General features: G+C 42.0%; 2 protein-coding genes across 5 annotated transcripts in view; both read left to right on the top strand.

Annotated features, from left to right (window-relative positions):
• The first annotated feature begins 1,996 nt into the window (after positions 1–1,996).
• On the top strand, positions 1,997–5,489 carry LOC115813610 (NLR family CARD domain-containing protein 3). Its single transcript, XM_030776122.1, has 7 exons — positions 1,997–3,879; positions 4,038–4,448; positions 4,546–4,632; positions 4,737–4,820; positions 4,926–5,009; positions 5,225–5,308; positions 5,396–5,489. The coding sequence occupies exons 1-7, from the start codon at positions 1,997–1,999 to the stop codon at positions 5,487–5,489; spliced, it is 2,727 nt and encodes a 908-aa protein (XP_030631982.1).
• Positions 5,490–10,190: 4,701 nt separating this feature from the next.
• slc43a2a (solute carrier family 43 member 2a) overlaps positions 10,191–23,555 on the top strand; it is a 16,086-nt gene continuing 2,721 nt past the window's right edge. For 2 of the 4 annotated variants that reach the window (XM_030776927.1, XM_030776928.1), the window contains exons 1-9: positions 10,191–10,353; positions 10,681–10,696; positions 15,160–15,342; positions 15,453–15,508; positions 15,662–15,738; positions 21,103–21,195; positions 21,321–21,454; positions 21,724–21,932; positions 23,487–23,555. The exon at positions 23,487–23,555 is cut by the window's right edge. In XM_030776927.1, coding sequence (XP_030632787.1) covers positions 10,194–10,353; positions 10,681–10,696; positions 15,160–15,342; positions 15,453–15,508; positions 15,662–15,738; positions 21,103–21,195; positions 21,321–21,454; positions 21,724–21,932; positions 23,487–23,555 — 997 coding nt within the window. In that variant the 5' untranslated portion in view covers positions 10,191–10,193. Of the gene's footprint in view, positions 10,354–10,680; positions 10,697–15,107; positions 15,343–15,452; positions 15,509–15,661; positions 15,739–21,102; positions 21,196–21,320; positions 21,455–21,723; positions 21,933–23,486 lie in introns of all 4 variants that reach the window. The other 2 variants (XM_030776926.1, XM_030776925.1) reach the window with 2 other exon arrangements.

Raw genomic sequence — 23,555 nt, 5'->3', positions numbered from 1 at the left:
GATGGAAAGTGCAAATCGGCAGTCTTATCGTACCATTGTTAGCATTTGCATTGTCTCCTGCAAACTATTGTCTGAATATTTGGGAATATTGTTGGGATATTCGGGAATATTGTTTGAATATTCTGGAATAATGTTGGGATATTCTGGAATGTTGTTGGAATAATCTGAATATTGTTGAGTGCCTCTCACAATTAGCTTCACAGCAGAGGATAGAACACTCAGACAAAGACACTATTAGAATGCACCTGTAAAATGCTGTTCTATGTGTAATGTCAGTGCCACAAGTAAGTTAGTAGAAATCTCTATTTTTTTTACATTTATTGAAAAAAAACAAAGCCCTAGATATGTCCATAAACAAGCTAAGACTACCATTTTCTTACTACTTCAAAACTAGCTTAATTTTCATTATGTAATTGTTTTATACAGCTGTAATTTAAAAACTTTAAAGAAACTGCTCTGTGAAAGCAAACTGACAATGTTATACCCAAGCCTATTAAAGTAGATTAAAAGCACGGAGATCAATGGCTTGTCTTTGATAACTGTTATGTTTCATATTCCTCCACAGAAATACATACCTCCGAATTCTCTGGTTAAGAAAAGGTAAATGATACAGCAACTTTGTCTTTTCAGTTAGGTTAGAATTATTCAATACTTCAGTCAACAATATTTCTAAGCACTCACAGAGGTGACTCATTTAGCTATATGATTCTCACAGTAAAAAATGAAACTAGCCCTTACGTAAATTTGGAAACGTAATACTCTTACTTTACTGACGGTTATAAGCTCCGGGGCCTTGACTCATTTTCTGAATTGTTTTCACTGGATCTTACCAACTGCCCGTGTTTCATCACAAGAAAGGGGAAGCTAACAACGTGTCATATGACGGGAAGGCGAATAGTTTGCACTGTGGAACCTTGTATTATTATGTAGATATTATATTTTTAAAACGAAAATTAAACATTCAATTAGCGTGCTTGTCATACTTACATAGTACACACGGCTTATATGTATTAACAGAAAACTGCAGAAGACAAAGTGTGAACGGGACGTTCTGATTTGGGGAGACATTTGACTGAGGTTATTGACTTCCCTTTTTGAGTTCGCTTGTTTTAAATTGTTCAAGGCACTTTTGACGTTTGAAATTCGGATGAAAATAATGTTTGAACAAATTCAAATTCAAATGAATCGGTTCATTTTTACAAACAAAATCAGGATAGATAAACTGTATCTAACCACATTTTACAGCTAGATAAACTTGAATTCGTTTCAAACACGTATCAGTAGTTTGTAGAACGCAATTTGGAAGCCAACATCCAAAATATATGTCAGAGTGATGCATAAAGCACTCTGGCGTCTTTCGAGAAATGACTTTTCATGATTTAGTCTCTTGGGGCAGAGGTACCACTAACCAAGAATGGTTTTTACACAGACGTAGAAAAACCGGAAAAGTAAAAACTCGGAAGAGAAAAGTAGCATTACCCATCGTCAAGTGACTTACAGTGGACCGCCGAAACATAAATCAGTACGTCAGTCTTTTGGTTTCTACATGAAATTCTACTCCTTCGTCGCACGTGTATTTTATATAACTTTATTTATGGGCATTTCATGCCCTCTTAGTCAACATGTGTTGTGTTTAGTGTGGATTCGCTGCTGTTTTGTGTCGACGAGATCGTTTCGATTTCATTCTTGGCAGAGAACATTGAGATGGTGCCCTATAGCCCTATGGGCAAAAGCAAATTAATTTCGTTACAGCAAACGGTAAGTTGCCACTTCATTCTAAAATGCCAAGCCATTTATAAATTTATTTGGTTGTTTACAGTACTAAGGTTCGTGAGACTTACAAAAACATTTTTGTCTTTTTAAATTAAATTAGAATCTTTGCCTGTGAGACAAGGCAACTTCTGACAGGACCAAAACCTCTAAGGAGGGATCGGGGAAAACTTGTTCAGTGGGTATATTCTGCCAGAGATAAAGGGAGTTCTCTTTTACCAATCTAATGGCTGTTGGACCATGCAGTGTGAAGTTACAACAGCGTCGTGTGGAATTAGTTCAGGAGTGGAGTGGCTATATAACTCCTCTACTGGAGCTCCTCTTCCAAGTTGGGGCACTGACAGAGGAGGATCTCAGTCTTATCAGGGGTGGAGGATGCACTGGTGAGCGAGAGAGAATGAGAACATTGCTGGACGTTTTATTTGGGAGGGGAGAAGAGGCATGCCGTGCCTTTTTCCACCTGTTACCTCGGATTCATGCAGAAACCAGAACAGTTAATGCTGGCATCCAACAGAACATGCGGGAGCACCTTATAAAACACAGAAACATCCTGGTCAGACAACATTGCCACACTGATTACCTTAACATTAGAGGACAACCTCCAGGACAGGTTGGGGCCGGTTCCTTTACTGACATCACGTTCTCTCAGCATGTGGGTTATGCTGTCCCTCTACAGCATGAGACAGCCATTGTGGGGGATGCATTCAGAGGTTTCAGGGAAGAAAGCAGACGACAGGATGAGATTTGTGTTTTTAGAGATGTGCAACAGAATCTGCTTTCCACCTCTGGGGACTGTGTGACTCTGCTCTCGGGAGTTGCTGGTAGCGGAAAGACCACTGCGGTGAGGAGGCTGGTTTGGGAATGGGCGGCTGACACACAATCACAGAAAATACTCCTGTCTTTGTCCTTCCGTGAGCTAAACTTGATCACTGAGCAACACAGTCTGCTAGAGCTCCTCTCAGTGCACTACAGCCACCTGAAACCCATTCTATCTGAGATAATGTCATTAAACCCTGCCCGGATTTTGCTAATCCTGGATGGACTAGATGAATTCCGGTTTCCCCTGGACTTTGATCGCACTCCCAAGTGCTCAGACCCGGAGCGAGAGTTGCCTGTTGGGGCAATGGTGGTGAACCTGATCAAAGGCAACCTGCTTCCAGGTATCTCTCTCCTTCTCACCTCTCGCCCCCATGCGGTCTCCAAGGTCCCCCCTTTACTGGTAAACCAGTTTTACAGTGTCCTTGGTTTCTCCCCTGCTCAGCAGCAGCAATATTTTGAGCAAACTTGTAGCTCTCCCCAGGTTGCTGCTGCTGTCTGGGGCTTTGTGTCCTCCCAAAAGCCTCTTCTGCTGATGTGTCACATTCCTGCCTTCTGCTGGATTGTTTCCACTGCCTTACATGACGGCTTTTCTCCCTGCCTTGACAGAATATTCCTTGGTGCTGCTTCCATAAATGTAGAAAGCACAAGGGTTTTAAGCAGACAACCAGGGGATGTTCAAACAGCGTCTGGATCAAGCACATTGTCACTACATTCCCTACCTTCTCAAAATTCAGCCAGAACAGTCACAATTACTGAGATCTACTGTTGTTTCCTGAAATCCATCCTACTATTCCATGTGAAGGGGCAGACGGGAAACTCCAATCCTCATAGGCTCCAGGATGCACCCCGAGTCCTGCAGGAAATGAAGCCTATACTCAAACACCTTGGGAAGCTTGCCTTCAGAGGCCTGTTAGAGCGACGTTTTCTTTTTGACTGCTCCGATTTAGACTCCATCTCAGTGGAGGGCAGTGAATTCTCCCGAGCCCTCCTCGTGGAGATTGTCAAAGAGGACCAGGCTTCCCTGACGTATGAAAGGAACTTCCACTTCATCCACACCAGTGTGCAGGAGTTTCTGGCTGCCTTGTACTATGTCCTCGAATCACTTTCAGGGACTGACCCTTTCTCAGGACTCAAGTGTTCAAGGGTCCTGTTCCATCCCACCTTTCAGAAACATCTGAACTCCATAGTTCAGAGGCTACACAGACCTAGACACCTCTTAGCCAAGTGTATCAAGAAGGCCTTCCACTGGAGTGCACGTCATCAGTCTGGACATATGGACCTCTTCTGCAGGTACTGACATCTGTATAGGTTGGACATTCTGTATCGGTTATTGTTCAACCTCGTACACAAATTTGTGTACGTTCTTTTCATGAAGAAACTCAGCTCTTTCTGCTCTGCTTTCCCTTCCTCTGCTTCTTTATCTCTGTTTTCCATTTTCTGGTCAATAGGTTTGTGTCTGGCCTGTTAGTTCCCAGGACACAGTTCATCTTGGACGGCCTGTTCACTGAAAGACCAAATAATTCTGGGACCTCTGTTCCCCTTACACCCTCTTTCCTTCTACAACTTCTTCACTCCCAGCTCCAGAGCAGCTGCCTCAGTCCAGAGCGACAAATCAACACATGCCACTGTCTTTATGAGGCCCAGGATTCAGGATTGTCCCAAAGGTTGCAAGGCTGGCTAGGGGTTCTAGCTCAGCAGGAGTCAAATCAGTCCATTTCAGAGAAGAGGGACTGGAGTGAGTTAGCATTCCTGCTTCAGTTGAGCCCGGACCTGCAGATTCTGAAGCTGGACGCTCAGGGACTTGATGCAGAGGGCCTGCACAGACTTCTGCCTGTCCTACCCCTCTTTAGCACCCTTAGGTATCACTCTTCTCAGTCTATCCTTATTAATCATTATTCATATACAATGCTTGTTACATCTGTGCAGATAATCGTGCTTGTGTTTATTTTTTAAAAGCCTTGGCCAGAATCCATTAGGTCCAGAGGGTGCAGCAGTACTGTCTCTTGCCCTTCAGAGCCCAGACTGCCGTGTCGAGAGACTATGGTGAGTCAGGGTTGATGAGAGAGGAATGAAAGGTGTTAAACTGTAATCAGGAAGGTGTTTTTAACCTGTTTTGCCTTTTTATTTATTTATTTATTTTTACACAGGGTTGTGGCAACAGGGCTAGGTTGTGAAGGACTTAGGATTCTAGCAGAAGCACTTAAAAGCAATCGCACTGTTGTTGACCTCAGGTAACACTAAATCACTTTTCATGATCACTTTTCTATTTTCTTGATAGACATATTTGTTTAATTTGTTCTTGTTTCTTATGCATATTCCAATTATTCCCTTGTTAGAATGGCCATTAATCACATTGGAGATGACGGGGCTGGCTATCTTGCAGATTTACTGAAGTCCAATCGCACTTTAAAAGATATCAGGTGAAGACAACATCACAAAAATTCACTGGTTTTTATCACAGACCCTTACTTTGTTTCCGTTAAACTTGATTAGCATAATCATATCAACTGTAACAGTCTTAGAAACTGAAGCCTTTTGATGGATTCTGTTGAAAACAGGTAATCTTTAACAGGGGTTCATGTCATGTATTCTGAGGAATTTGTCTTTCTCTCTTTCTTTTCACCTCCTCCCCAAGGCTCCGTGACAATCAAGTGACAGACAAAGGGGCAGAACTTATCATGGCTGCTCTGCTGCAAAACACAACACTAGAATATCTTTGGTAAGCATGTGGCACTTACATGAAGACTGGTTTTATTTCATTAAAGAGAATGTACTTTACATACTGATATGTGTCCTTTCATTTTAGGATGTTTGATAACAAGTTCTCCAAGGAAGGTGTCCAGAAGCTGAAAGACTTTGCCAAGTCCAGAGCCTCTCTTGACATCAAAGTTTGCATTTGATCACACGGGGTCAACTGACAAGGGATGTTGTTTTTATTCAAAAGTATTTTTCATAAAAAGAAAGTGTTTTTTTAGTATTTTGAATTTGAATTTTTTTTTTTTACCAAGTTACCTGTGATATTTGTTACTTTACACTTACATTGATTCTGCTGTTGATGCTATTACAAATGGAGAAGCATTTAATTCTCCTTGGTCAGAATTTCCAGTCAACACTGCCCTCTACTGGACATACCAGTGAGTTAATATAAATGGAGCAGCACCCTCACACTGTAGCCTAATTGTTTTGATTTTATACCTTATCTCTTAGCACATGTGTCTTCATTAAACATGACAAACAGCTCATTACCAAATCTGTTTAACTTAAATAATAACATACTGCCTGATGATTTCACTGATTGATATGTCTGTCTTTGGCAACATTTTACAGTCATTGCTGTCTCAGTTACCTTATCAGTGTGATAACTATTCATCCAAAAGTATTTCAAGACTTGGATGGATGTTTGCTTGCTTGTTGTTCCATGGTTTATATTTGAAGATGTCTCAGTTTTCTCTCGTTCTCCATTTTACATTATGAAACTTTTTTTTTTTTACTGAACTGTGAGCCGCACAATGAAGATGCAGGGATTCCTTTTAGGATCTGTATCTGCTAATCATGTACAGTGCATGCTTTCTCTGGGTCTTCTCATCAGTTTGGAGACTTAAGTAAATCAAGATCTTTCACCGGTGTGCCCAGGCTATGGCACTGGTCTCTCATGCTGAAGTACGACAGCTTCCTACAGCAGGGAAATCAGTCACGTCAGAATTCAAGAACTCTTCATCATGTAATAAATATGCACATAACACAATAATGTACTACATTATACACTGGTTATTTTATAATGGAGTCCATGGTACTGTTTTGCTGAGTAACATAAAGCTTCAAAAGGTAATGTTATAACGCGGTGTTCTGACTGTCTTAATGTTTTTAGGGCTTTTCAGAAGTCATATTTGACTGCTTAACTACTGAACAACTATTGACCAAAGAACAACGCTGTCACATTGGATTTTCCCACTGTCCAAACTCTTCTTGACAGGCCATTGCATTAGCTATTCTACATCCGTCACTGTTTGGAATAACTGAGTCTCACAGGAAGTCCATGAGATCTCTCTCTCTCTCTCTCTCTCTCTCTCTCTCCATGTGTTTTTGTAGTTTTCCCCCTCCCGTATTCAAACCTTAGTAATTGTAATCAGATTTCATTCAATTTGGTTTAATCTCAGGTGAATCACAACAGAAATCACAAGGTTATACTTTAAAGCCTTTTTGAGAAGTGGACCAAAACACCTGTGATATACGTATCTCAGTGAGACTGACTGAATTTCATATTTACTTTGCAGTTCACCAGAAAAAAAAACTGATGGAAATATCAAACCAGAGGTGCTTGAGAATGTGAGCTGCATTCCAAGATTAGACGTCAAAATCAGATTCTTTCCATAAATCAGAGACAGCTGACTGCCTGCACTGTCTCAGGTATTGCTTCAGATACATTGTTGTTACTAAATTACACCAGCAGAGAGAGACATTTTGCATTAAGTAAAATCAACGTTCAAGCTACCCATTGTTTCACCCGTGGTAAATCAGAAACTCTTGCACCCCGGGTGTAAATCTATTAACTGAAGTTTTTAGGCAGCTCATCAATGCGAACGTCGTCATAAGAAACAAGGAGGGCGTCTCTTATATTCGAATTAAGATCATATCGGAGATTACCTATAATGTATGACAATTGGCTGATATACAGTATATTCTTTGTGGTTTCATATTTTAGTCTTTGTTTACGCCGAACATCGAAGCACATACTCTATCTGAGCAAGTAGTGTCTTTCCAAAAGTTGCAAAACAGTCGAAATATGATACAAGGAAGTGGGCAAGAAAGAGACAGAGAGGGAGAAGAAGAGGGAGAGAGAGAGAGAATGAGCGAACGAATAAAAAGAAGGACGGCAAAGTGGTCTGAAGGAAGTAAACTATATATGCTGTAAAAAAAAAATGCAACGTGTGCCAAACAACCAAAGAGATTCAACGATTCAAAGTGATTTCAACTTTGAACCACACAATGAAACGAAAGAATAAGTTTGCGCTATAGTCCTACTGAAAAACAGTTAACGTTTTTCATTGTTAAACTGATTAACAATGAAAATGTAATTCACACATTCACACACACACACACACACACACACACACACACACATATATATATATATATATATATATACATATATATATATATACATATATATATATATATATATATATATATATATATATATATATATATATATATATATATATATATATATATATATATATATATATATATGTATGTATGTATGTATGTATATATTCATTCTTTTATAATTACTGTGCAAACCAGTAATAATATAACAAACTCTCTCAGTGTACGGTTCATTCAAAACTTGTTTATTTCTTTAAAATAAGGTAGCCTACTTAAATACATCGTCGCTGCGGATTCGACTGTGTTGCGCAAACACCGAAAGCTCGAGTTCATAGTTTGTTACATGTGTTATTTGTATCTATTGTGTCAGAGGAGCTCTGAAGCGCAAGACGGGATGTTTTATTACATATTTACCCCCAACGCTCCTCTCTCATTGGTCTGAGCCGTCTTTAGCTCACGGATCAGCCAATGGTGATGTTCCGTTGTTTATGAAGCGAGTCGTGCGAATATAAAAACAGGAATGTGAGATGAGAGAGAACATATTGATATATAGAAGCCAAAGACAGAGATTATCCATCCTTAATGTCTCGTTAACGTGTTTAGTGTCATTTTATTCTCACTTCAAATAGAAAGTAGTGCAGTGAAGAGAAATCAGCGCTACACTGCAGGTCTCCACTGTCAAGCAGGTATGACTCAATCTGTAATAAGGATGCTCTGCTATAACTTATTGTACAAGGAGCTATTGTGTGTTTACAGCTTTAATCATTTACAATGTATCAATTAGGGGATTCTGTGCGCTTTAATGTCATCCTGTGAATGCGCTTTCTTAGTTTCTATCATATGGCTCACGAAAAATGCTGCAGTATTATATGAAACACCGCATACAAACAACATTATTCCGGACAGTTTCGAGCATTGTGTTAGATTGTAGTTTTGTAAATGGGCTGCTGGCTGTAATCTCAAACACTAGTTGATGCGAGTGATGCCCGAGGTAGGGAGGGGTTTGTTTATCAAGAGGCAGTGTGTTTTGTGTGCTGTGTTGTTACTTGAAACCGTCACAAAACTAAGCGGATGGAGTGCCGTAAGGACAGGATAATGTATTTGGGTACAAGGCGTACAAACATCAGATTATTTGACAGAATGAAACGCTGCAACGTCTTTGATGCTTGATTATGCTCTGACCGTACAGTGGATATCGACAACTGAATCAAGCATAAATGATGGGCTCAATAGACATGAAGATCAGCACTGTTGCACGAAGAGTTGACTTGGAAAAAGTCAGTTTTATTGTGTTCCATAATAGAAACTCATGCCATTTTTGTCTGTTTGTGTTGTCACACTGTTTTATCAATGTCGGGGTTACTTAAACCTATACTTAACTGGCGTGTAAACTAGTAATTGACTACAAAGAACTCTGCACCTATATCAGTGATCCACATTAGTCAACAGACAACAAAAGACAACAGTCTTAAATCAGCGAGTGTGCCAAAACTGAGTAATCAGTAGTCTGTTATTGGCAGCAGGGACTAATGTCCCAGACACAACAGCTGAGCGTAATGTGTTGGAGAAAGAGATGTTAGAGAGGGGGTAGAGGGAGGAGGCGGAGGGACCGACGATTCCTGTCCAGTTCAGACCAGTTTTAGAAGCTGCTAATTTCCGCAGGGTACCGCATACTGTATCCAAGATGCTCGCATATTATCAACCTACACATCTAACAAACACACAGCACAATACATACAATTTTGTTCGTGGAAAAGAATTTATATATAGTTGTAATGTTTTATATAGTTGTAATGACTTACCGTCAGTGCATTGGGAATTTATGTTAAAATATTTCAAATCGTATTAAAATCTAAGTAAAACCTCTCTCCATGCTCAAGCCATATTATTTTTCACATAAAAAGAGTACTACAGTCGGGTTTAATAAGATAATGTAGTGGATGATGTCATGTTGTTTTTCCCGTTTCTCAAGCTAGCGCCTCTTGTACAAAGGAAATCGCGATAGAGTCTCGCGCGGCACTGGTTCGAACCGGCTTGAACTTGGTCTCACGTGCAGTTGCTGTTAGTATCTGGTACTGCAGGAGCAAATGAGAATGGGAGCGTGAAACTGTTGACCAATCGAATGGAAGAAGGGGAGGGATTTAGGTGGGATAACGGGCGGAGTTTCAACCTCTGAACACGCGTTTAAGAACTCAGCTGTTTTTTTGCAAGTGATGTTTTGCTGAAGCATAGAACAAAGAGAAATGTGAAAATGACGTGCGATGAATGTAACATACCTAATGAATGTAACATACAGTGTTCACAAGCACTCAGGCAATCCAAAAACGTCCCAAACAATTTTAACATAACTGTCATTTGAACTGAATGAAAAAGATGTATTGCTTCTATCCATTTTGATTCTTATACCCTACATTGGCTTCCTTTACAGGCTTGACCGCCGATATATTAGGAGACTCTCCTTGTTTTTCCAGCTTTTGTTTGTCATAACTGATTCAACTATGGCTCCATCACTGGCCACATCCTTCTCTCGCCGCTGGTGGATGGCGGTGACAGCCGTCGTCGAAAACCTGCTGTTCTCTGCTGTGCTGCTTGGATGGGGCTCCCTGCTCATCATGCTGAAGTCTGAGGGCTTCTATTCCTACCTCTGCAAGGAGCCAGGTAAGGACTGACAGGGCAGGGTTAGCTCATAGAGATGACCAAAACTGGGTTGACATCAATGCTTCCTTTTGCCCACACAGGAACTTGGTTCAGGTTTTGCATAAAATGTAGAGGGTCAAGTATAGATTGCCCTTAATTAAACATAAGGTGAAATGAAATGGGCCAAAAATGTTGAACGAATGCTAGAACTGACAAATGACAAAGAACAATAAGACGATACATGAAATTGAGCCTCAATAAAAAAAAAGAGAAAGAAAGAAAAAAGTAAAAGGGACTGATTCAGGTTCACACAGTGTCAAACAAAAATATGCCGCCTGCTTCAAAAAGAGACATTACAAAACGGGTAAAAATGTTATTGGAATGTAGTTTCCCACTGAATGTCTTGACAAAGATCCTGATGCAGTCTAATTGCCTAATCCCACCTGCAATGCCCCTCTCATTCCACAACAAAAAGACATACTCCATTACCTCAAAGTGGTGGAATGACCACATTGTTACATGTTATAATCAAATCAAAGATTAATTTCAGCTTGAGTGGATGTGATGTAATGGTAGTTTATTGTAGCTCTCCTCACAACATTTCTTAGAGCATTCTCTTTAGAGCTAAAAGTTAAATGAGACTTTGATGTTGGATAAACACAGTGGTGACCAGGCTTGAACCCCTATCACTCCATTGTCCTATTGTTGCCTTAACCTTGCATTACACTGCAGTTCCAAAGGGCCCATGTTATTAGTGCATTTGCCTTTTGGCACGGTTTGCCACTTAGGTTTCTTGAAAGGTGTTTCATAATCACAAGCAAAGTGTTTTAGGATTTGCAGTGTACACATATCCTTTGTCCACGTCATATTATTTTTTTAAAAATTAATTACATAACCAAAATCAAAAGGCACATCAAACACACAAACATTTTGTACTCTTTCTTTCTTTCTTTCTTTCTTTTTTGTTTACCTCTCTTGTACTTTCATAAAATGGCACTCATTGCATAAGCTGATTCGTGTTTAGACAGAGAAGGTGGTAGAGCACTGGCAAAGGCGCTGGCAAAGGCATTGCAACCCCATCAACAGTCTCATATAGAAAAGCAGGTCAGCAGCAGAGCTCTCAGCAGCCTGTTCGGCAGTCATGATACAGCAGTGAGTCACATCCACTCATGTCTGAGTTTTTTGCCCTAATTCTCAGACGGAGAAAGAGTAAACAAGGAGACAGAGGCTGAAAGGCACTTTATTAAAATTACAGCCACACAAACAATATTACTTGGGTTTTTTTTCCTTAAGTGACCCTTCTGTACACAATGTTCCGTACTGTTCCACAGCATGAGAAATACCTCTCATTTCATACACTCGTGTTCAAATACTTAAAGTAATGATTGTTATCAGTTCTAAGTTGAATTTTTGAATTTTGAACACTAGAGTTGACACCAGTTCAGAGGATGTTGAAATGAAACTAGCCATTCCTCTATGATTTTTGTAGTTCCCAATGTCCAGTTGGTATTCAATCATGAACTGATCACAAATCCCATTTAAAGATGCTCTTACTCTCATTGACAGAAGAAGTAGAGTTGATGGTATAGACACGGTATGAAAAAGTGTATTGTGTTTTAGTTCAGGGGAAAAGCTACAATGTGACCACTCTCAGCAATGATGAAACTGTGGAAACATGCTGAAAAGTGCATGTCAAGGGTCAGCTTCAATGTTTCTGCTTTGTCGTTGTAAAGTGCTCCGTTTGAGAATTCATGATGTCTGCATTATTAAATGATTCCAGTGAAGGTGCCATTTTAGAGAAAACTGAACTTATGTAAAGCTATGCTTATAGGTTTTTGTAGAACATTCTCTTGACTCATGTCAAGTTTATGACTCACCAGGAAAGAACAGAGCTCCAAGAATTGATCCTGTTTCCTAGCATCGGTTCCAAAGAAGCATTTCATTCCCCCCCCCCCCCCCCCCCCACACACACACACTTAATTTGTTGTTTATACTCATCAGGGCATCATATAACTGTGACACAAATTGTTTGGTGTATACTCACTGCATGTCCGCTCACTTCATGTGCCCTGGGTCTTACGGGGAACATTATCACATGGGGTCTATTTTTAACATTTCTTTTGCCAGTGTCTGTAAGTATCTGATCATAACCAAATAAATTAGGCTCTTGCCAGGCCCTAGTTTCTTTGACCTCTTTCCCTCTCCTCCTCTCGCAGCTTTGAAGACCTTTTTCTTTGCTGTTTGCTGCTGTTTGAAATACAGCTAGTGAAGACTCACTGCAAACTGTTTCATAATCGTGAAATCCTTTTGACACTGGTTTGAAGTTTTCACAATTTCATAGCAGAGGGGCTGTTTTCCTAGGACACTCTCTGTGTGCTGTATTGTATCAGAGTGTGTTTGCCTCTGTACATAGGAACGGGGTCAGCAGACCGGGTCTAGTCTGTGGAGCCTCCTGTCACAAATCCAAAAGATGAAGGCAGTCTTTTGAGTGCTTCTACACATTCTCGACAACAACAACAACAAAATCTAGGCACTGTGTTTGTAAGAGCCGCCTTGGTAGAGAATTTGCCTACACAGTGCCAGGTTAGCGTTGTGTGGCACAGAAAGATGGTGTTAGTTACACGTCATAGATGATAGTTGATGGACAGGAGGTGGGCAGATATTTTCATTCCTCACTTTCCCGCTGTTTGAGAATTTGTGGTTCTCATGGTAGTGTGAAGTGTGGGGCCCACATTCTCAGTACATTCTGACATGGTTCTTTTTTCTGTCCTTTTGCCCTTCTTGTGATTTTTCACACAAGCTGTTCTGGACGGTTCACATTAAAGTGAGATAGTGCCAAGACAGAAATGAAAGGGTTAAAAAAATTCTTTTTTTTTCTTTTTTTTTTTTGGGACATGACATTACCAGTGAACCCTCTGTAGTAACCTATTTTTTGAAAATGGAGCATGGAAGATATAATCAAGTCAAACTGTTGTCAGGAAACCCCGTGTAACCGTTCCCTCAGAATTTATGATCGTAACTGATTAATGTTGTCTGTCTCAGCAGATATACATACAGCTCTTTAATGGCGGTACACTCTGAATTGGACTAATCTGTTGTCTAAACCGTCCTCATGACCAGCTCTGTACCCAAGCACCTTATTTGTTTGGTATCCCACAAGCTTTGTACTTTGCTTTACTGACAGGTCAGTTCTCTTCAGTTTGCATGTGTATATCTCTATAGTAACGGCGCAACGCCGGCATGCTAATATTTTTCAGTCAACTCAGGAGTCAGGTTTTTAGGTCAGCTTTGAGAATGTCAACCCACAGACTATCTCTCTTTTCTCTTTTTCAGTTCCTCTGCTGTTTCTGAGGGAAAAGACACAGGATTGAAAGCGTAACATTAGTTGTGTAATCAAGAAGAGCTAGATACTACACAGCAGAAGACTTTTATTATTACTGTGAATCTTGCAGCAAATGATTTGATTATTTATCTGCTGTTTGATAACTCTCCACGACCCTAATTATGATAAGCGGCTTTGAAAATGAGTGAGTGAGTGTTTAATAATTTTGAAATTGTCAGAGAAATCATAGCTAGAGTCAGCTGAGATTGATTTGGAAACTCTTGTAAAATGGACTGTAATAAATGTCACACACTCAAATAAGCCACTTTTAACAAAAACATGCAAAAAGCCCATGGCAGCAGATTACAACAAATTTACTGAGGTGGTTTTTCCAGTTTTACATGAACTTTAAGTTATCGGGAGCAAATGAACCATGGTGTGTATGTATGTGTGTGTGTGTGTATGTGTGTGTGTGTGTGGCAATGACTCGCAAGACTTGAATCCTTATTGACTTAGCACAGCTCAATGCTTCTTCATTGCTCCAAAAGAACCAACAGAGCCCAGCTGCTGTTTGCATTCTAGTAACCTATTGATACATCCGTCTCCCATTTTCTCCCATTTAGAAATGGGAGAGTCTTTCCTACAAACACAACCTGGATGTTTCTTAATCAGTTTCTATGAAGGAAATTTCATCATGTCAGTGTACGCAGTAACATTCTGCTCCAAATCCTGTTAGTCGATGTCCATCATCCAGCACCACAGACCACGCGCCCAGACTGTGTAACACAGTTTTCAGGACTTTGACAAAGCTACTTGGTGAACCGACCAAACAAACAAAAACAACTTTTTAGGGAAGGGAGGGTAAAGTGAGGATCAAGAAGGAGATTGGCCTCCAAACTAAAGTATGATTAGTCAGTGATCAAAACAACAGTGCTGGGAAGTTAAGCAGATAAACAATAATAAATACTTTTCATGAGCTGACACCACGTCGCTCCTGTGGGAGGGCTAAATACAGGGCTGACGTGTTGGTTTGGAGGGGTCACATACACTCCCAAAGCTATTTCTGATGCCTGTTTACTCAAACACAGTCTTGTTTAGCTGACCTTTCACCGATAAGGTTTCTGGTCAGTCAACCCCACCCCGACCAGAGAGTCTAGCTAGGACTTTTCCACAAGGTGGACTGATCACCTTGCTGTGGCGCCGCCCCACCCCCACCCCCCTGTTTTTCATTTTCATTCTTATTTTTCTCTGAGAAGAAAAACAAGAAACAAACAAAAACAACTGAAAAGTCTCACTGTTTTGGTTATATATTGAAAGAGATACCTCAGTACAAAATAACTTCAATGTTTGATCTCTCTATCCCTCTCCCTCTCTCCATCTCTCTCTTTCCCTTTCTCATACACACACACACACACACTTTTTATTTTCTCCTTCTCTCTGTTTGAACCCAAAGGAAACAGTTCAGACCAAAATCATCCTCAGGGAGACGAGAACTCCACAGTAAGCCCGGTCGGCGGAGAGGAGGAAGAGGAGTTCCTGACGATGAATGGCTGGCCCATCTGTAAAGATCAGGACGAGATGCTCAACTTGGCTTTCACCATCGGTTCCTTCCTGCTCAGCGCAATCACTCTGCCCCTGGGTATCGTGATGGACAAATATGGGCCGCGCAAGATCCGCCTACTTGGCAGGTGAGGAGAAACCTTCCCCCGGTGTGTGTTTTCACCAGGATTTTTGAGCGGTTTCATTTCTTTTTTGCTTCAGAACCAAAGACCTACCAACTTCTCTGTTTTCCTTTCAGCACCAGCTTCGCCGTCTCCTGCATTCTGATGGCGTATGGAGCCAGCGATCCCAAGAGTACGTATAAACAAGCAGACAGCTTCCAGCATCGCTGAACAGAAGTTTCTCTTTTCGTTTGCACTTTTCTCACTATGCATCTGTCTTGCTCTCTCTCTCTCTCTCTCTCTCTTTCTCTTTCTCTCTCTCTCTCTATCTTTCTGACACTTGCAGATCTTTCCGTCCTGATCTTCTTCGCCTTGGCGCTGAACGGGTTTGGAGGCATGTGCATGACGTTTACCTCTCTGACGGTGAGTGTTCGGAACCACGTTCGAAGATTTGTTTTCTAGGATTTGTGGTTGGGTGGTGATGAGGTGGGGAATAGGTGCATATGGGGGGGCGGGGGTCGTCAGCCATTCCACGTGACAGGGGAGGAGAAAAAACAAAAAACAAAAAACACTGCCTCACACGGAAGCCATGTGTTCCAGGAGATGAATTATGTAGCAGATCTCCGCTCGCTCCAGCACGGAGCCAAAAAAAGATCCGTTGCATCATCAATTCTTCATTCCCAGTTAGACATGGCCATCTAACAGCAGTCTCCAGTGTGCAGCCTCAGGGGGAAAAAACACTATCTGATGACCTCGCATCAAGCCAGTTTTTACAGCTGCCATGGGTGTACAAGCCCAGTCGATACTGACTGAGACTCCTGTTGCATTTTCTATTTATGATGTCGATGTGGTGTCAGAAACTAAGGGTAAAGAATGCGTCGCTCTTTTGTTAGCGTTGTTGTGTGAACGCCTCTGCACGGGTGTCTGGTTAGTTTCGCTTAGCGTTAGTGTCAACACCTCAATGCTTTGTGGTATGGCTGGGTTCACAGAGTACAAGCTGAGATGAGAGCTCAGTGGAGCAGATGTAAACAGGAAGGGTTCTTCAGTGCCAGCTGTATTCAGGGTACTCCCTCCTCCCTGTATGGCTACTTCCTGTCTCAAACCAACACTGAGGCTTCTGTCTCTGGTTAAACTACTCTCTAAGTTAACGGCGTGTTCGTTTGGCTGAAGCCACGACCCGTGTTGTGTTTTCCCTCTCCACAGTTTCTGTTGAGCATGTCCCAGCCTGCCCGGGCATGGCCTTGTCTGCTACATCACCTGTCTGTCTGTCTGTATGAGATAGACAGACCGAGAGAGACAGACAGACAGAGAGAGAGAGAGACAGGCAGAGAGAGAGAGAGAGAGAGAGAGAGAGGGAGAGAGAGAGAGAGAGAGAGAGAGAGAGAGAGAGCGCACTTGTCTACCAGAGCATACTGCATGCTGAAATGGGCAGCGTGTTATTTCAGCTGCTCTGCTCCAGTAAGCTCTCTCCAGCTGCTTCTGAAAAACTGTGTGTCTTACACTGCTGTTATACTGATCTGAAGGTTACAGTTGTTTTGACGGGATGGGGGTATAGGAGAGAGGGTTCCTTTCACACTCTCTTTTGAATTTTTTAGACGTAACCAGTGTATGTCTCTAATTTATCACAGCACATGATAACAGTTTGTTTACGAAAAGGAATGTTTTATGTGTACTGTGTCTTAAGTCTTTTTTTTTTTTCAGACGACATCATGTTCATGTAGAGCATTTATTTTCCCACATTGATAATGTCCAGTTTTATTGATGATAAAACACTCTCTCTCTCTCTCTGTACATCTGTCATTACATCTCTATAATTTTTATATCTTATTCCCATATTCTGCTCTCTTTCACCCTCTTTTCCTCTTTGTGCGCTGGTGTGTTTTGCAAGAATGGAATCAGGTTGGCGGCCTGCCCTTCTTCCTCGTCTCTCTCTCCCATTCTTTCTGTGTGTGTCTGTTCGCAACCTCAGCACTTTCTGTTCTGGCCTGCAGTAAACAAGTGGATAAGCGAGTGATGAGGGAGAGCAGGAGGGAGAGATGAAAAAGAATGATCGTGTTCCTTTCGAAGCAAACCTCTGGGCTTTCCCAGTAAACTGACCCAGCTGCCTATATTTGCCCTGTCCAAAGGCCGGACTGCCCCGCCCCCCTCCCTCTTTTTTCTCTCTCACCATTCTGACCTCAGTCCATCTCTCTCTCTCTCTCTCTCTCTCTCTCTCTCTCTCTCTCTCTCTCTCTCACACACACTCTACCTCCCACTCTTGTGTCCTGCTGTATGTCTGTATGTCTACCATTGCTAATCAGCTCTGTCCATCTCTTTAGCACAACCTCCCCCAGCACTGCAGGCACATATGTAAATATGTACACAAACATACACACACACATGCACATATGCTCACGCACACACACTCACACACACACATACACACACACACACGCACACACACACACTCACGCGCTATCACTGAATCACATGCCACACTATAGAAGAAAGTCTCTTCCTTGTGATAGCGACAGCCCTAGACCAAAGAAATACACACTCTCAAACACACACATGCACTCATACACACACACACACACACACACACACACACACACACACATACACACACACACACACACACACACACACACACACACACATACACACTCATTTCATGATGCTTGATAAACAAACCTGTATTTGTAGACTGTATCATATTCAGAGTTATTCTGTTGCATTGATTTGAAGGTCGTGTTGATTTTCCCCTCAGGGCACTAACCACTGGACAAGTAAAGTGAAACTGTTTTTGTTTTTTAAGGCTAGTGTAGGTCAGACTGGCCAGTGCAGACAGTCCCAGAGACACAGAGAGAAAGAGAGACAGCAAACTGGCTTTGGGCCCTGGAAATAGACAGTGTTTAATAGGTGGCGTTGGTGCTGAGAGACTGAGGTGAGACTGGAAGATAGACAGACAAGCTGTCAATGTTTTAACTGTCTTTACAGTTACCCCCTCTTGATTTCTTCTTTTTCTTCTTCTTTTTTTTTTTCCTGCGCCTCTATTCTGCAGTGTCAGGACAGAACCAGTCTGTGCCGGATTTCCATCATGTCTTTCAGTTCTCTCTCTCTTTCTCTTTCTCTCTCTCTCTCCCTACCCCCCACCATTTCCTGTCTTTCTCTCTCCATCACTCTCTCTCTTTGTCATTGTCGTTGCCAGACCAGTTAAAGCCGTGCGTGTTTCAGTCACTCCATTTCCCCCTCTCTTCTTCTGTCTCATGACTCACTCTTTTCACGGTGCTGAGTAATCAGCGTCAGAACATGAAAAGAGACAGGTGAATGGAACCTTGTCTTTCTTTCTTAGTTTTTTTTTTATGACATTTTGGAAAGCAGAGCAGCAGTGATTCCGACAGTAATGTTAGACACCGCTGAGAAAAGAAAACACATTAAGCAACAATTTTCAGTTATACTGAAAAATTGATTTCATTTCATTTGATCTCACACCTACATACTCCTAGCTTGCTTTTTATGTGAAAATCAGGGGAAGAAAAAAAACATTTTAGTGTCACATTTGTTCTCACTGAGCTGGATTCTAAACAACATATTGATCATTGTAGAACATTATAAATTATCGTCTGTTGCGTATGGAAATTTTAAATCCATGTGTCATTTTACACCATGCACAGACAGACTGAATTAATAGTTATATCCTCTTCAGTTTCTTTCAAAATGTTGGTGATTCTTTTTTTTCCCTGGAATATTTTGAAGTGTCTCAGGTGGTAAAAAAGGCAGTTGAAGGCGAGAGGATGTGTGAATGACAGTGTGCTTGGAGATATATTCACAGCACTCACTGACTTCACTGTAAATCAGGATTACCCCCACCTAAAAGCTCGTGTACCTAACCACAGCACAATTCCTCATCCCAAAAATAGAACCGGTTCTCCTCAATGCAAACATGTCAGTTGTTTTTGATTTCAGTTTGCATAAACGTCAGAGTTCAAACAGTTCAGAATCTGCTAAATAAACAAAAGAATCACGTGACTTTGCGTGCCATCTCACCTACCTCTCTCTCTGTAAAACGCTTCCTCAGGGTGACCAAAATAGACATTTCCTAATCTTTGTTTTTTTTTTACTTACGCTTTCGTCTAAAGCCCTTTTAGTTGAAAATTCGGGGTCAGGTAAATTCAACAGCATGAAAGCAACACAGTTACCACTGTTTTAACTAAAGACCGGGACCCATATCCACGACCTGGGCCCTGTGTAGGTATGATAGATACAGAGAACGTATATCTCTGAGTTGTCTGCCGGAAAAATAGGGGACAGCTCAAAACTCCTCTGACCTAGATACCTTTTAAAAGAGAGGCATGTCTTGCTTGGATAACATACCTTTATATGTTCCACAGGTGAAAGCTAAGTCACAAAGTGCTTTTTTGACACAGAATAACGACCGACTGTTTTACACCCCGTTCTCCACTCGTTACACAGAACGTAGGTAAAGGAAATTTGTCGCGGTAGCTCTTTGTCTCCCTTCGTTTTGTGTGACTTTGTCTGCTGAAGCAGGAAATAAGGATGTGAGCACAAAAGCGCGCATGCATGTGCGTTTGTGTGTGTGTGTGTGTGTGTGTGTGTGTGTGTAAAACACGATCTGGTTGTTGTAAATGTTCCATATGGGCATGACTCGCCTAACTTGAGCCATTCAGCTGATTAAATGCACGCTCAGCACAGGCAGTAACAGGTCTGTGTGAGAGGAAAAGCCATAACTCACTTTTCCTATCTTTCTCCAACTATTCATCTGCTCCCTCTTTTCTACTGCCAACCAGCGTCAAAGTTGACCAGTAAAAGTCAACCAGAGGCTTGTGTTGGTCAGTGCATAGCGCCTACATCATAGCGACATAACGGCCATCTTGTCTGATTGTTATTGTAACTGTCATCTGGGATGTTTTGGCTTTCCTGTTGACCTTTGTTCTAATTAGAGCCCATGAATGACGTCTGGAAGGAGCCAGAGGCAAGAGATTCCTGCCTTTAACAAGCGGGTGGGGTGCAGGGGGAGAGAGGGGAAGGAGGTGTGCCTGGAAGTCTCTGAGAGTTCTTGGAAACGGCAAAATTTTGACTGTACATTATTAAAAAAAAAAAAAAAAAACAGGTTATGGAAAAAAAACTCACAAGGAAATATATAAACATATGTTTTTTTCACAGCGATTTCACAATACTGTCTCGCTGTTTACCACATGTTTTGTTCTTTCTTTCTTTCTTTCTTTGTTTATCAGTGCGCCCAGCTCACTGTCAGTTGTTTATCCACAGCGAGCAGTTTGGAACAGCTCGTGCTACAGCTGAAGGGAAACATTATGCAAGCCCTTCCCATCTCCTTCTCACTCTCTCATGGCTAAAAATATTTTAGACTGAAGCAGTCACCCACATATTGCTGTCCCCATTGACATTCTGATGTTTTTTTGTGACATAATGATGTTGTTTCAAAGTGCCCACACCAACAGAAATGTGATGAAAGTTTGGTTTTGTAGCAGGTTATTGTGTTTGTGGTTTTCCGCTTTTGTGTTAAAAAGTTTTATCTCAGCAGGATTGGAGTCAGTTCACTTTCAGCAACAGAAATTTTGGGTCATAAAAAACTATGAAGGTTTATATTTGGTCATTTTAATTTCGTTGCGTTCCCTGATTGACTGCATTTGGACTGACCTTAATGTCCCCTTATCCCCAGCTTCAGCTGTCCTAACTAAGCATTTGTGCTTCTTTCTCTCTCTCTCTCTCTCTCTCTCTCTCTCTCTCTCTCTCTCTCTCTCTCTCTCTCTCTCTGTCCCTCAGCTTCCAAACATGTTTGGTGACCTGCGATCCACGTTCATCGCCTTCATGATTGGGTCGTATGCCTCCTCTGCAGTCACCTTCCCTGGAATTAAGGTAAAAAAAAAAGAGAGACAGAGAGAGAGAGAGAGAAGAGAGAGGCAAAAAATCAGCTCATGTTTGATGGAAGGTGCATGGGTCAATGAGAGTGAACAGTGGGGTTGCTGTCTCTACTCCCTAAGGTCATCTATGACCTGGGCGTGGCCTTCATCACCATTCTGTTGGTGTGGGCGGGTTGTGCCGGCCTCGTCTTCATCAACTGCTTCCTCAACTGGCCACTGGAACCCTTCCCTGGACCCGAGGACATGGACTACACGTAAGAATAACTGTGTTACAAAAATAAATAAATAAAATACTTTGCAAAGCAAATACTTATCTATTAAACTGTATCCTCTATTTACACACACCCTCACATGCTCTCTGGAATGTTCCTTTTGTTACACATGCTGTGAATGATTAGTGTTGCCTGGCAACCGAGAGAGCAGTTGATATTGAGCAGGTCTTTTCAAAATCCTAATTTTTTAACCTCATTTCTTCTCTTAACACTTTTTTTCATTCCTTTTTTTTTTATGATGTTTTATACAGAGTGAAGATCAAGTTCAGCTGGCTGGGTTTCGATCATAAGATCACAGGGAAGCAGTTTTACAGGCAGGTGACAACGGTGGGCAGGCGTCTGAGTGTAGGGAACTCCATGAAGCAGCATCCCAAAGAGCTGACCACCCAAGAGGGAAACAAACTCTGCCTGTCCACCGTGGATTTGGAGGTCCAGTGCAAGAGAGAGGATGAGTGTAAGTGTCAACAATCGAAAGGCGTTTTTTTCTTCCCACCCACAACTTAAGCACTCAATCTCTGTCAATACAGACATCAGTCAGACCTCAGACTGTCTACTGTAGTGTTGCCAAATGCCCGGCTTCACTCACAAATCCTTTAGATCTTATCAAAAAGAAGGCCGAATCCATGCCAGGGAGCTGTCTGAGGGAGAGCGGTAAATAAAGACATTCTATTACAGAGTCAAACGTTAATATTCTGATCCAGTGCTAGAGGGGAAACACACACGCCAAGAGAGGAAACAAATACAAGAATGGAAATAGTGACTCTTTTATTTAAACTGGGAGTTTTGGGTTCGGACGGGAGCCGAGCGTAAAGTCGTCGATCTTAATGACCGTGTTTTCCAATGGGTGTTGTGAGCACTGGGTTCTCCAGCGGGTTCAAGGAGAGCGCCTCTCCGAAGCGAGACGGACGCCCGTAGATGCGCTACATGCACTTTGTCCCAAGTAACCCAGATCTGTGCCATATAATTAGCGCAAATTGTACTCAGACATCCCAAAATAATGCACACAGAGCCTCTGGCCTCCTCTGAGACTGCTGGAGGATCTTGAACTCTCAGTGGGGGACTCCTCCATGGCTCTTTCATACCAAACGGACCGTGGAATCCGTTTGGACCGGGTACCTAGAAGCCCCCCTGAAATGTCATGGCGTATCTAGGGCCAAAAGCGGCAGGAGACGGGGGTAAGAGAGGGCAACTAACACCTGCTGATGCTGAGGGGGTAATTACATACTGAGTCAGTCAGTGCTTTAGTGCCACAGCTGGAGACGAGGCTGGGTTTCGGTGAAGAGTTTTTTCTTTTTCTTCTTTTTTAGCTTTGGTCTTGTGTTGCCAGTTCCCCTTCAATCAGCCAGTGTGTTCTCCCTGTAGCCGGCTTTGTTTTCCATTATTGCAGTCAATTATCATGGCACTCAGTACAGGGAAAGAGGAACTACTTGGAAATGTGTGCAGAATTCGTTTAACATCGTGGAAACGAGAGGAAGGTCGATATGTTTGCGTTGGAGAATGGAATTGGAGCATGGGGGAAGAGATTCCTGAAGTGCTTGGTTATGAATGCGGAGCACAGCTGTGGAGACAGCCATAAAGAGTCCTGCAGGACCATACAGCAGCCGTCCACCCCCCCCCCCCAGTTTACAGTGCTGGATCATTAACCTCATCGCTCCAGCTCCTGGCTTACTGTAAAGGCGTCCAAAGCATTGCCTTGCCATCCAGTGACACTCAGAAGAATTTTCCATCAGAGCAGGGTCACTCCAATTAAAGATCTCTCTCCACACCCACAAATACTGCTGTCTGAGATTAGTGAAGTAATGTTTAATTTAGTGAGGGTAGACCAGGCTTGAGTAGACATATGTACAGTACATATGTGAACTAAGGACACAATATACAGACTGATATGGATTTTTGTTTGGAAAACTGGAATCTTTGGTTATGTAGTTCAGTGTCCCAAAGCAGTTACAGTAATGCTCTTCTCCACCTCTCTCTCTCGCTCTCTCTCTCTTTCTTTCTCTCTCTCTCTCTCCAGCCCAGTCTTTCATGCGCAGTATCTTCAGTCCCATCTTCCTGCTCAGCCTGGTCACCATGTGTGTCACCC

This window comes from Chanos chanos, chromosome 6 (genome assembly GCF_902362185.1).
Source record: "Chanos chanos chromosome 6, fChaCha1.1, whole genome shotgun sequence".
Classification (NCBI taxonomy): domain Eukaryota; kingdom Metazoa; phylum Chordata; class Actinopteri; order Gonorynchiformes; family Chanidae; genus Chanos; species Chanos chanos.
Note: the sequence above shows the minus strand (reverse complement) of the source record. Positions and strands in the feature narration are given on the sequence as shown.